Below are 12,860 nucleotides of genomic sequence, written 5' to 3'. Positions count from 1 at the left end.
GTTCTAACAAAGCTCCCATACTGCCATTAACAGTAGAAAAAATTAGTAAACGGCATCAGCCTATAATCCACAGCGAAACATAAACACAAAACTTTTGTTCAAATGGCTCTGAGCACTATGCGACTTAACTTCTGAGGTCATCAGTCGCCTAGAACTTAGAACTACTTAAACCTAACTAACCTAAGGACATCACACACATCCTTGCCCGAGGCAGGATTCGAACCTGCGACCGTAGCAGCAGCGCGGTTCCGGACTGAAGTACCTAGAACCGCACGGCCACTCCGGCCGGCACAAAACTTTTGTTTTCTGGCTGTTAAAATAATTTTTTTTTAACTGCCGAAACGAGCGTCAGAACCGAGCGAAGCCATATACCGCTCTCCTGGCAGCCAAAGAAACTGGCCATGTGACCGTCGTAAATCGAATCTACAGTTATTGTGTGAAGAGACCGTCGACGAGCCTTTGACTCTGCTTTACGAACACAGAATTACACACAATTACCCAAACAGGGGTTGGACAAAAATATGGAGACACATACATGTCTGAACATAAATGCAAGATACTAACGAAGCTTGCAGGTTGCGCTGTTGTATTCGACCATGAACGGCACCTGTGCAGTGTCCTCAATACGTTGGAAGTGTCAATCGTAACCAGAGCAGTGTTCTTTGCAGTTCTGAGTGCGTTATTTTGGAGCTAAGTGTCAACAGGGACGAGAGTGGGCACTGAGCGATCGTGACAGAAGAGGACTGTGACGAAAAATAAGAGGGTGACAGTTGCAACTCAATGCAGAACTCAATATCGCACTCACGAACCCTGTCGGCACCAAAACAACAGAAGCGGGCAATTGCAGGGCTACATGAAATTTCAACAAGACTGATCAGTGGTGCAAATACTCGAAACAACAAAAGGAGGTGCTGAAGCCATAAATCTGGACTATGGAGCAACGGAAGTATGTCATTTGGTCGGACGAATCTCGTTACACAGTGTTTCCAACTTCTGCCCGAGTTTATGTCCCAAGAGTGAAACTTGGCAGGGGTTCGGTAATGATTTGGGCAGCAGTAGCATAGTGTTCCATGGGCCAAGTAGACACTCTGCAAGGCTGCATTACTGGCACGGATTATATAACTATTTTGGCCTGTGAGGTCCATCCCATGGTGACATATTAGTTCCACAAAGGTGATGCTGTGTTCCAAGATGACAGGGTGCCTCTTCACACAGCTCACATCTTCCAAGTATGGTTTTGTGAGGACGAGGATGAACTGTCGCGTTTCCGCCAGCCACCACAGTCACCAGATCTCAATAACTTCGAACTTTTGTGGTCTACTTTGGAGACAAGGATGCGTCATCGCTCTCCACCTCCATCACCGTTACTTGAACTTACTACTACTTTTCAGAAAGAAAGATACAAGATTCCCTCGAAAACCAGTAGGACCTCCATTCCGAATCGACTGGAAGCTACCCTGCAATCTGAACACCAGGTGTTGCAACCCTACTTTGTGAAGCCCTTTTTATGTGATCTGTCTTCGAGGTCTGCGTGATGTTATCTTTCAACAAGATAACGCAAGACTGTATGTTGCCTGTGCTGTCCTGATTTACCTCGATACAGATGCTGTTCGATTGTTGCGCTGGTCAGCACGATCTTCATTCACATCTCTCGCCCATAGCCCACTGAAAACATTCAGTAGTGGGTAGCCAAGAGGCTGCCACTCCATCACATGCGAGCCATTACTGTTCGTGAAGTCGGCATCATAGAGTCGAAGCAGCATAGGGTGACGTGCCGGTGTGGTCACCTCTAAAAAAACATCTATATTGCTAGGTACACGTGACCACTGTATCAGTTAACTGCCATGCTCACCCCGTGTCGATCTGTAATTATACTGCATATAAAACTCTATACTCCGCTGCTAGACTTTTAACTGCTTAAAACACATTATGCAATTTATATCTATCCCACTCTTACAACAGATTTCTTTTTCATAACAAATGCACGTTATTTGACGACAGTACAGAAACAACGCAGCCCGCAATGTTCCAATAGATGGTGCCATGGTCTTTTTCCAGTTTAGCAATGATCAACTGTCACTACACCTTCTATACTAACGCGTTTTCTTACACTACACTGGGAAAAGACACGAATTATTCGTCAATTACTCAGTTTCCTCAGTAACATTCAAATTCTTTATCGTTACAACACGATATGGCAGCACACTGATGGAAAGAAAAATCGCAACACCAAGAGGGAGTTGTGCGACATAAACGAAAGCTGGTAGGCGTGTTTCCACTTCTAAAAGGTGATCTCTATTCAAATTTCGCGCCAGTCGCATAACAGTGGCGTTAGTAGTGCCACTATCAGGATGAAAATCAGGTTTGCTTTAAATATACGCTGTAACGGTCGTGTGCGTCAGTTACATTTGAGATTGGACGTTGTGAATTGATAGTAGTCAGTAATGTCTTTATGGCGATAAGATGCCGTTATCAACACATCACTGAATTTGAGCGTGATCGTGTAAAGGGTTACGAGAAGCCGGATGTCCCTTCTACAATATTGCAGAAGTACTTGGCAGGAACGTAGCCACTGTACATGATCGCTGGCAGCGGTGAGTCACGAGACTGTACAGTCGCAAGAAGACTGGGCTCCGGACTGACACGTGGCACTACCGAGAGGGAAGACCACCGTGTTCGGCGTGGGGCTCTCGCTCATCGTACTGCATCTGCAGTAACAATTTGAGGAGCAGTTGGCACCTCAGTGACAGAACGAACAGTCACAAATCGGTTACTTCAAGGACAGCTCCGACCCAGAAGCCGTGTAGCGTGCCTTCCACTGATTCCGAACCACCTCCCTTTGCGACTTCAGTGGTGTCAAGCTTGAGGTCACTGGAGAGCAGAGTAGAGTTCCGTCGTGTTTTCTGATGAAAGCTGGTTCTGTCTCGGTCCAAGTGATGGCTGTGTGCTCGTTAGGAGGAGGCCAGCTGAGGCTCTGCAACCAATCTGTCTGCTTGCTAGACGCATTGGGCTTGGTTGGTTGGTTGGTTTTTTGGGGGAAGAGACCAAACAGCGAGGTCATCGGTCTCATCGAATTAGGGAAGGACAGGGAAGGAAGTCGGCCGTGCCCTTTCAGAGGAACCATCCCAGCATTGGCCTGGAGCGATTTAGGGAAATCACGGAAAACCTAAATCAGGATGGCCGGATGCGGGATTGAACCGTCGTCCTCCCGAATGCGGGTCCAGTGTGCTAACCACTGCGCCACCTCGCTCGGTCGCATTGGGCTTATACCTGGCATTACGGTCTGGGGAGCGATTTCGTATGACATCAGGAGCATTCTCGTGATTATCCCAAGCAAACTGACTGCAAATTTGTACAATCTGGTGATTAAACCTTTAGTTCTACCATTCATGAACAGCATTCCAGGGTGTGTTTTCCAACAGGATAACGCTCGCCCACTTACCGTTGTTATAACCCAACATGCTGTACTGAGTGTCCACATGTTGCCTGGACTGTTCCATCACCAGATCTCTCTGTAACTGAGCACATATGGGACATCTTCGAACGAAAACTCCAGTGCCATCCACAAACAGCATTAACCGTCCCTGTACTGACCGACCAAGAGCATTAAGCATGGAACGGGATCCCATAAAATGACATCCGGCACAAGTACAACACAATTCATGCAAATCTGCTTGCTTGTATTCAACATTCTGACGGTTACACCTGTTATTAATGTAACAACACTTCACATTTGCAACAAAATATTTTGTTACTTTACTGTTCTCCTAAATTGTCGATAGATAAAGGTGAGCTACTTGCACTTTTCTGCACAGCACTGCAGAAAGTAAAATACATTTATCTTATCTGCACTTGAAGTAACTGGCGACGTGTGTCGCAGTGTCCAGCAATCCTTTAATGATACGCTGCCATAGTGGACTGTCTTGCATGCTGTAAATACCTTTTTATTCAATCCAAACAGACGTCCCATAGGAAATGCCTAGTCCGTAATTTGCTCCAGATTTTCTCCCCCCATACTGCTTACGAAGGCCAAGGACAGTGACGTAATTCCGTTTTTCCAAATACGAAGGCGTGCTGAAACATAATGTCTCCGAATCTTTTATGTGTAAACCACTGAAGCTTCATAAATGTATCATACTTTATTTACATTCTACATCTTTATTCTTCACGCTTACGTATTTATTTCTCAGCATGGTCACCCTGGTGACGAACATATTCCTCCCAGTGAGAGACAGCAAATAAAGGAATGCGCCGCGGAAAAGGCCACACGGAAAATTTGATCCGAGAAGTAATAGCCTTCTCATTAGAATTACTCGTAGATCCTTACAGACTACATTACTCGAGAAGAATCCTTTAACTACTAAGCACACTAAATCTCAGTAAGCAGAGTTACCGGGTTAAAAATTACGACGCATCGTCGTGCTATGGATTACGAATACATTTTCTTTTCATGTAATCGTCTGGAACTTTGAGATATGTTTCTCACTGCAGATTTAATATGGCTTCTATTTGGGACATGAATACAGCTCATTTCCTAAGAATCAGCATCCTTAAACAGACATTTCCCGTAACCACTCCGATAGAATGGTCTGCAGCTCCTAGTCTACTGGTAATGTAGCTGCCCCTAGATCGCTGTGTCCCGGGTTCGGTTCTCGGGTGGGTCGGATATCTTCTTCACTCGGGACTGTGTCTTTACGTTGCCCATATCATTTCTTCTCATCCTTATCACAAACACGTGCAGATCGCATTTATCAACCCACTCAGAATTACCGCGGTTATTGTGGCTCATGAGCTCTCTGCCGCCATGAGCTTTGGTACAGCAGCTATATACTGAGGAGACAAAAGTGATGCGATTCCTCGTGATATCCTGTCGGACCGCCCTTTGTCCGGCGTAGTGCAGCATCTTGACGTGGCATGGACTCAACAAGTCGCTGGGATTCTCCATAGAAATACTGAGCGATGCTGCATCTATAGCCGTCCATAATTGCCAAAGTGTTGCCGGTGCAGAGTTTTGTACGCAAACTGACTCTCGCTATGACCCATAAATGTTCGACGGGATTCATGTCGGGCGATCTGGGTGGCCGAATCATTCATTCGAATTATCGAGAACGTTCTTCAAACCAATCGCGACCTATTGTGGTCTGCTGACATGGTGCATTGTCATGCATAAAAAGCACGTAGAAGAACTTCACACATATGTGAGTGCCGGCCGGTGTGGCCGTGCGGTTCTAGGCGCTTCAGTCTGGAACCGCATGACCGCTACGGTCGCAGGTTCGAATCCTGCCTCGGGCATGGATGTGTGTGCTGTCTTTAGGTTAGTTAGGTTTAAGTAGTTCTAAGTTCTATGGGACTGATGACCACAGATGTTAGGTCCCATAGTGCTCAGAGCCATTTTGACCCATATGTGAGTGGCTCGAAGACTTAAATAAGAGAACCCAGTATGTTGTCCTCGACGACGAGTGTTCATCAGAGACAAGGGTATAGTCAGGAGTGCCCCAGGGGAGTGTAACAGGACCTCTGTTTTCTCCATATGCAGAAATGGTTTGGCCGACAGGGTGTGCAGCAGTCTGCGGTTGTTTGCTGATGATGCCGTGGTATTACGGTAAGGTGTCGAAGCTGAGTGACGGTAGGAACATACAAGACGACATAGACAAAATTTCCAGTTGGTGTGATGAATGGCAGCTAGTTCTAAATGTGGAAAAATGTAGGTTAATGCGGATGACTAAGAGTATAAAAACTAGAATGTTCGAATACAGTATTACTGGTGTCGTGCTTGGTACAGTCAAGTCGTTTAAATATTTGGGCGTAACGTTGCAAAGCGATATGAGGTGCAACGAGCACGTGAGAACGGTGGTAGGGAAGACGAATGGTCGACATCGGTCTATTGGGAGAATTTTAGGAAAGAGTGGTTCACCTGTAAAGGACACCGCATATAGGACACTGGTGCCACGTATTCTGCTAAAGTGTTTCGGGTGCATACCAGGTCGGACTGAAGGAAGGCATCGAAGCAATTTAGTGGCGGCCTGCTAGATTTGTTACCAGTAGGTTCGAACAACACGTAAGTACACTACTGGCCATTAAAAATGCTACACCACGAAGATGACGTGCTACAGAAGTGAAATTTAACCGACAGGGAGAAGATGCCGTGAAATGCAGATGATTAGCTTTTCAGAGCATTCACTCAAGGTTGGCGCCGGTGGCGACACCTACAACGTGCTGACATGAGGAAAGTTTCCAACCGATTTCTCATACACAAATAGCAGTTGACCGGCGTTGCTTAGTGAAACGTTGTTGTGATGCCTCGTGTAAGGAGCAGAAATGCGTACCATCACGTTTCCGACTTTGATAAAGGTCGGATTGTAGACTATCGCCATTGCGGTTTATCGTATCGCGACGTTGCTGCTTGCTTTGGTCGAGATCCAATGACTGTTAGCAGCATATGGAATCCGTGGGTTCAGGAGGGGTAATACGGAACGCCGTGCTGGATCCCAACGGCCTCATATCACTAGCAGTCTAGATGACAGGCATCTTATCCGCATGGCTGTAACAGATCGTGCAGTCACGTCTCGATCCCTGAGTCAACAGATGGAGACGTTTGCAAGACAACAACCATCTGCACGAACAGTTCGATGACGTTTGCAGCAGCATGGACTATCAGCTCGGAGACCATGGTTGCGGTTACCCCTGACGCTGCATTACAGACAGGAGCGCCTGCGATGGTGTACTCAACGACGAACCTGGGTGCAGAAATGGCAAAATGTCATTTTTTCGGATGAATCCAGGTTCTGTTTACAGCATCATGATGGTCGCATCTGTGTTTGGCGACATCGCGGTGAACGCACATTGGAAGCGTGTATTCGTCATCGCCATACCGGCGTATCACTCGGCGTGATGGTATGGGGTGCCACTGGTTACACGTCTTGGTCACCTATTGTTCGCATTGACTGCACTTTGAACAGTGGACGTTACATTTCAGATGTGTTACGACCCGTAGCTCTACCCTTCATTCGATCCCTGCGAAACCCTACATTTAAGGAGGATAATGCACGACAGCATGTTGCAGGTCCTGTACGGGCCTTTGTGGATACAGAAAATGTTCGACTGCTGCCCCGGGCAGTACATTTTCCAGATCTCTCACCAACTGAAAACGTCTGGTCAATGGTGGCCGAGCAACTGGCTCGTCACAATACGCCAGTCACTACTCTTGATGAACTGTGGTATCGTGTTGAAGCTGCATGGGCAGCTGTACGTGTACACGCCATCCAAGCTCTTTTTGACTCAATGCGCAGGAGTATCAAGGCCGTTATTACGCCAGAGGTGGTTGTTCTGGGTACGGATTTCTCAGGATCTATGCACCCAAATTGCGTGAAAATGTAATCACATGTCAGTTCTAGTGTAATATATTCGTCAAATGAATACCCGTTTATCATCTGTATTTATTCTTCGTGTAGCAATTTTAATGTCGAGCAGTGTATTACGGAATTTCTTCGGAAACTCAAATGGTATACCTGGAGGGAAGACGATGATCTTTTCGAGAAAGACTATTGAGAAAATTTACAGAACCGTCATTTGAAGCTGACTACCCAACTATTCTACCGCCGTCAACATTAATTCAAAATTGACTTAACATGGGACTTAACATCTGATGTCATCAGTCCCCTAGAACTTAGAACTACTTGAACCTAACTAACCTACGGACATCACACACATCCATGCCCGAGGCGACCGTAGCGGTCGCGCGGTTCCAGAATCGTCTAGAACCGCTCGGCCACATTGGCCGGCTCGACATTAATTGCGCGTAAGGACCACGAAGATAAGATACGAGAAATTAGAGCTCAGACGGTAGCATATAGACAGTCGTTTTCCCTCGCCCTGTTTGTGAGTGTAATAGGAAAGGAAGTGTGGAATAGTCGTACAGAGTACGCTGCGCCACGCGCCGCACGGTGGTTTGCGGAGTATCTGTATATGTAGACGTAGATGTAAATCGTTGTCTGGGAAGATTAAGTCTATGAATGGCTGCAAATGGTCTCGAAGTTGTAGAACATAACCATTTCCAGTCAGTAATCGGTTCAGCTGGACCAGAAAATCCAGTCCATTCCTTGTAATCACAGCCCACACCATTATGGAGCCACCATCAGCTTGCATAGTGCCTTCTTGACAACATAGGTCCATGGCTTCGTGGGGTCTACGCCACACTCGAACCCTACCAGCAGCTCTTACCAACTGGAATAGGGATTCATTTGACCACGTCACGGTTTTCCAGTCGTCTAGAGTTCAACCGATATGGTCGCGAGCCTAGGAGAAGCGCTGAGGGCGATGTCGCGCAGTTAGCAAAGAGACTCGCGTCGTTTGTCTGCTGCCATAGGCCATTAACACCAACTTTCAACGCACTGTCCTAACGGATACGTTTCTGCAGTTATTTCAAGCAGTGCTGCTTTTCTTTTAGCGCTAACAACTCTGCACAAACGCAGCTGCTCTTGGTCGTTAAGTGAAGGCCGTCAGCCACTGTGTTGTCCGTGGTGAGATTTGTTATTCTCGGCACACTCTTGACACTGTGGATCTCGGAATACTGAATTGCCGAACGATTTCCGAAATGAAATGTCCCATGCGTCTATCTCCAGCTACCACTCCACGTCCAGAGTCTGTTAAATCCCGTTGTGCTGTCGTAATCATATCGGGAGCATTTTAACATGAGTCACGAGTGCAGATGACAGCTCCACCAATGCACTGCCCTATTATAACTTACGTACGCAATATACCGTCGTCTGTATATGTGCATGCGGCTTTCGCATGACTTTTGTCACCACAGTGTAAATATACATTAGCGACAGTCACATTGGCTTAATCTTCCAGTGGTATCTGTAAACTGCTTTAGTCGATTCCACTATAAAAGCCACGGCAGGCTTCTTTCGCCATCCTTGTCCAGTTGTGGCTCTGATCATCTCAGATACCTCAGCTTCTACGAAACCTTAAGTTTGAATCTCTCCTTCACGTCCCTTCATCTCTTCGTCCTACTAACATGGGGTAAAGAATTTCCTTGTACAGGCTAAGCCTGTTGAATCTGACACATGCTTTAAACTACAACATGTTTGTGGGCTACACGCGACCACAATACACTTGACTCATATCTCTGATACGCAATTTGTTCATAAGTGTGATATCTGTTTAACATTACCTACGGAAATCTACTAGCCTCACCATTATGCTACTCCATACACATGTATTAAATTTATACTAGCTAACGGCTTTATCCGTGTGTTAACGAAATCAAAATTACACTTGTAAAAGGAAATCTAGGATATTCAAAAAGGCGTGGAGCAAAAAATGCAAGAAAAAGAACAAATTTGAAAGCTATGAATTTAAAGGTACTGTATGAAAAACTTTTGAACTGCCTTATAGTTGAAGAGGACCGAATACAAAGAGAAGGGCCGAGAATTAAGCTTTCAGAGTGAGTGCAGATCTGAAACTTCCCAGAATTTTAAAACTGTGTCCTGAATCGGGACTCAAACCTGGGATTTTTGCCTTTGGCAAGAAAGTTTTCTACTGACTGAGCGTCCATGCACGTCCCACGACCACCGCTCGCAGCTTTTGAAAGTAAGAGAGCAGTATTGGCGGAAGTGAAGCTGTGAGCTCGGATCGTGAGTCGATCTCGAATATCTCAGTCAACTGAGTACCTGTACGCGAAAGGCAAAGATCGCAGTTTGGAGTCCCAGTCTGGCATACAGCTTTAATCTTCCAAAAAAAAGAAATTACGTTATTTGAAGAGAAGCAATTGGCAATTCTTTACGTCAGAGATAGTTTTAAACCAATTATGTGGAATTTAAAAAAAATGGTAAATGTTTTGACCCACGAAGATAGTATAATCTACAAATATTGGTCTGGCGTCGTCTTTGAGTACCGCCAATAAGACGCTTTGTGGCGCTACCCAGTACACAGATTCGATCCATGAGGAGGGTTCGTTTCAGCGCACTGTCTCGCTCAGTAGCGCGACTTACCGACATTCAGAGCCACCAACAAGGCTGTAGCCGTCAAAAGAGCGGTCACCATGCTGTTGCGTTCTCGCGACCACAGAGCAGTCCGCCACACACGCTGACCGGCGACGTAATGCTGCCCGCGAGCAGATGCGCCTAGACATGGGAACCCGAGCTACAAGGTTAACGGCTCGCTGACGTATTACGTACATGACAAACGCGGAGAAATCACGTCAACAACTAGTAGTTAAGCACTGACAATTGTGAAAGGAAATTATTGTTGCGATAAACATGAAGGCTGTTTCTAGTTCGTTCTCTGACGCTTGTTTCACGCGAAATCACGCCTTTTAAATTTCTTCCTGCCCCGTATTAGCGACCAAATTCTTTGAATATTTCTAAACGCCCAGTAATTATTTGAGAGTCGATGTTTGTCGAAGAACATATACGAAGAGGTCACTTATTTGTCTGGTGATATTTTTTAGCTTATCAGTCAGCTGTAAGGAGGTAAATGATCCCTACAGAAACTTTTGGACGCACGATACTTGAGTGTACCATTATAAATATCCTATGCTGTGAGGCGCCCAGTTACGTGTTGTGTTAGATACAAGCTACGTTTCACGTGCGAAGTGGTGCAGCTGTCAGACACTGTACTCGTGTTTGGGAGTGTGACGGCTCAAGTCCCCAGCCTGTCATGTAGGCGATCCGTTAATTTCTTAAGTCGCCTAGAACAAATATCGGGATAGTTCCTTTGTAAACCACGGCCATTTTCCTTCCCCATTCTTCCCCAATTGGAGTTTGCGTTCCGCCTCTAATGGCATTGTTATCGCTGGGGCGTTATACCCAAACCTCCCTTCCTTCCTCCTTTGGATCACTTTTCGTAAATCGTAGTGCAGGTGAATGGACAAAGTTATGGAAACACCATGATCACAGCACATTACCATGCTTAATACGACGAAGGGAAACCACTGGCATCCGAAAAAGTTTCCAGTCATCTCGAAGTGTATAAAAACAATACCTGTGTGGTTTTCAAGGGAATCTTACGCCATTCTACCTGCAACATAGTGGCAAAGTCAGGCAACGATGATGGTGGATACCGACTACGCACCCTTCTATCCAAAGTAGACCACGAAGGCTCAATAATACTGAGATCTGGTGGCTGACGATCAGGGAGAATGCGTCAATTTATCGTCGTCCTCAGAAAACCAGTCCTGCCAACTGCGTGAACAGGAGCCTGTGGAACCCAATATCACAACTGATGGAAGAAACATTGTGCCAGGGGGTGGACCTGATCGGCCAAAATAGTCACGTACACCTTGGCAGTAATAGGACGTTGTGTACGCCAATGCATGCTGTACCATGGATAGCACGTCATGGCAGCCCAAATCATCACCGAATCACTGCCATGTTTCACTCTTGCACTCTTGTACACTCGGCCAGGAAATGGGAACAGTGTGAAACAACGCTCATCTGAATCCGACCACATGACTTTTTTCCATTGTTACATAGACGAAGTTTTATGTCTTCGGCACCACGTTTTCCTGTTACAGGCATTTGCATTAATGATAAGTGGCTTTGGAATTCCAGCTCACCCTGCAGTTCCCTACTTCTGGAGTACCCGTCGTGTTATTTTGGTGCTGTCAGGGTTCGCGAATGCGACATTCAGTTCTGTGGCGACATCGCAACTGTTTATTTTTTGTCACAATGTTCTTCTGTGATCATGATCACTCCACGCTGTGAGTTACCATTGAAGTTTTTCTGTTTTACTGGTATGCAGTATAAATCTTCGATACGGCGCGTCTTGAAACACCAAACACTTAAGCTACCTTGGAACAGGAGAATCCTTCATATGAGCACCACAACTACACAGAACACTATTCTGACCGCGAATGACCCCTGCAACTTAAGATGCCGTTCATGGTCAAATATGATCACCTGCAGGCTTCTCTAGCATCTGCATTTGTGTTCAAGCATGTATTTTTCGTGGTGTTCCTTTTTTTGGGCTAATACCTATACATTACTAAGACAAATTTCAACGGATCGGTATAACCACGAAGTTAAACAATAACAATACACAAGAGAGCAAACAACGGAAATATGTTATAAGCATTGACACACAGACAACACTGAGCACTTACTGGTTTGTACATCACTCTTAAATGTCCACGATAAGAATTGTAATTGTTTGGCGTTACGGTATTTTAATTCGCTTAATAGCGATTGTTGCATTGTATATCTATAAATAATGATACACTACTGGCCATTAAAATTGCTACACCACGAAGATGACGTGCTACAGAAGCGAAATTTAACCGACAGGAAGGAGATGCTGTGATATGCAAATGATTAGCTTTTCAGAGCATTCACTAAAGGTTGGCGCTGGTGGCGACACCTACAACGTGCTGACATGAGGAAAGTTTCCAACCGATTTCTCATACACAAATAGCAGTTGACCGGCGTTGCCTGGTGAAACGTTGTTGTGATGCCTCGTGTAAGGAGGAGAAATGCGTTCCATCACGTTTCCGACTTTGATAAAGGTCGGATTGTAGCCTATCGCGATTGCGGTTTACCGTATCGCGACATTGCTGCTCGCGTTGGTCGAGATCCAATGACTGGTAGCAGAATATGGAATCGGTGGGTCCAGGAGAGTAATACGGAACGCCGTGCTGGATCCCAACGGCCTCGTATCACTAGCAGTCGAGATGACAGGCATCTTATCCGCATGGCTGTAACGGATGGTGCAGCCACGTCTCGATCCCTGAGTCAACAGATGGGACGTTTCCAAGACAACAACCATCTGCACGAACAGTTCGACGACATTTGCAGCAGCATGGACTATCAGCTCGGAGACCGTGGGTGCGGTTACCCTTGACACTGCGTCACACACAGGAG

The 12,860-nt window shown here is 45.9% G+C and overlaps 1 protein-coding gene across 1 annotated transcript in view; it reads right to left on the bottom strand.

Moving 5' to 3' along the window:
- Positions 1-10,154, bottom strand: part of LOC126457809 (lysosomal acid glucosylceramidase-like) — a 141,854-nt gene extending 131,700 nt beyond the window's left edge. The window contains exon 1 of the mRNA XM_050094422.1: positions 9,996-10,154. Within this exon, the coding sequence (XP_049950379.1) occupies positions 9,996-10,047 (52 nt within the window). The 5' untranslated portion in view covers positions 10,048-10,154. The remainder of the gene's footprint in view (positions 1-9,995) is intronic.
- Positions 10,155-12,860: the final 2,706 nt, after the last annotated feature.

Source organism: Schistocerca serialis, chromosome 2 (genome assembly GCF_023864345.2).
Source record: "Schistocerca serialis cubense isolate TAMUIC-IGC-003099 chromosome 2, iqSchSeri2.2, whole genome shotgun sequence".
Classification (NCBI taxonomy): Eukaryota; Metazoa; Arthropoda; class Insecta; order Orthoptera; family Acrididae; genus Schistocerca; species Schistocerca serialis.
Note: the sequence above shows the minus strand (reverse complement) of the source record. Positions and strands in the feature narration are given on the sequence as shown.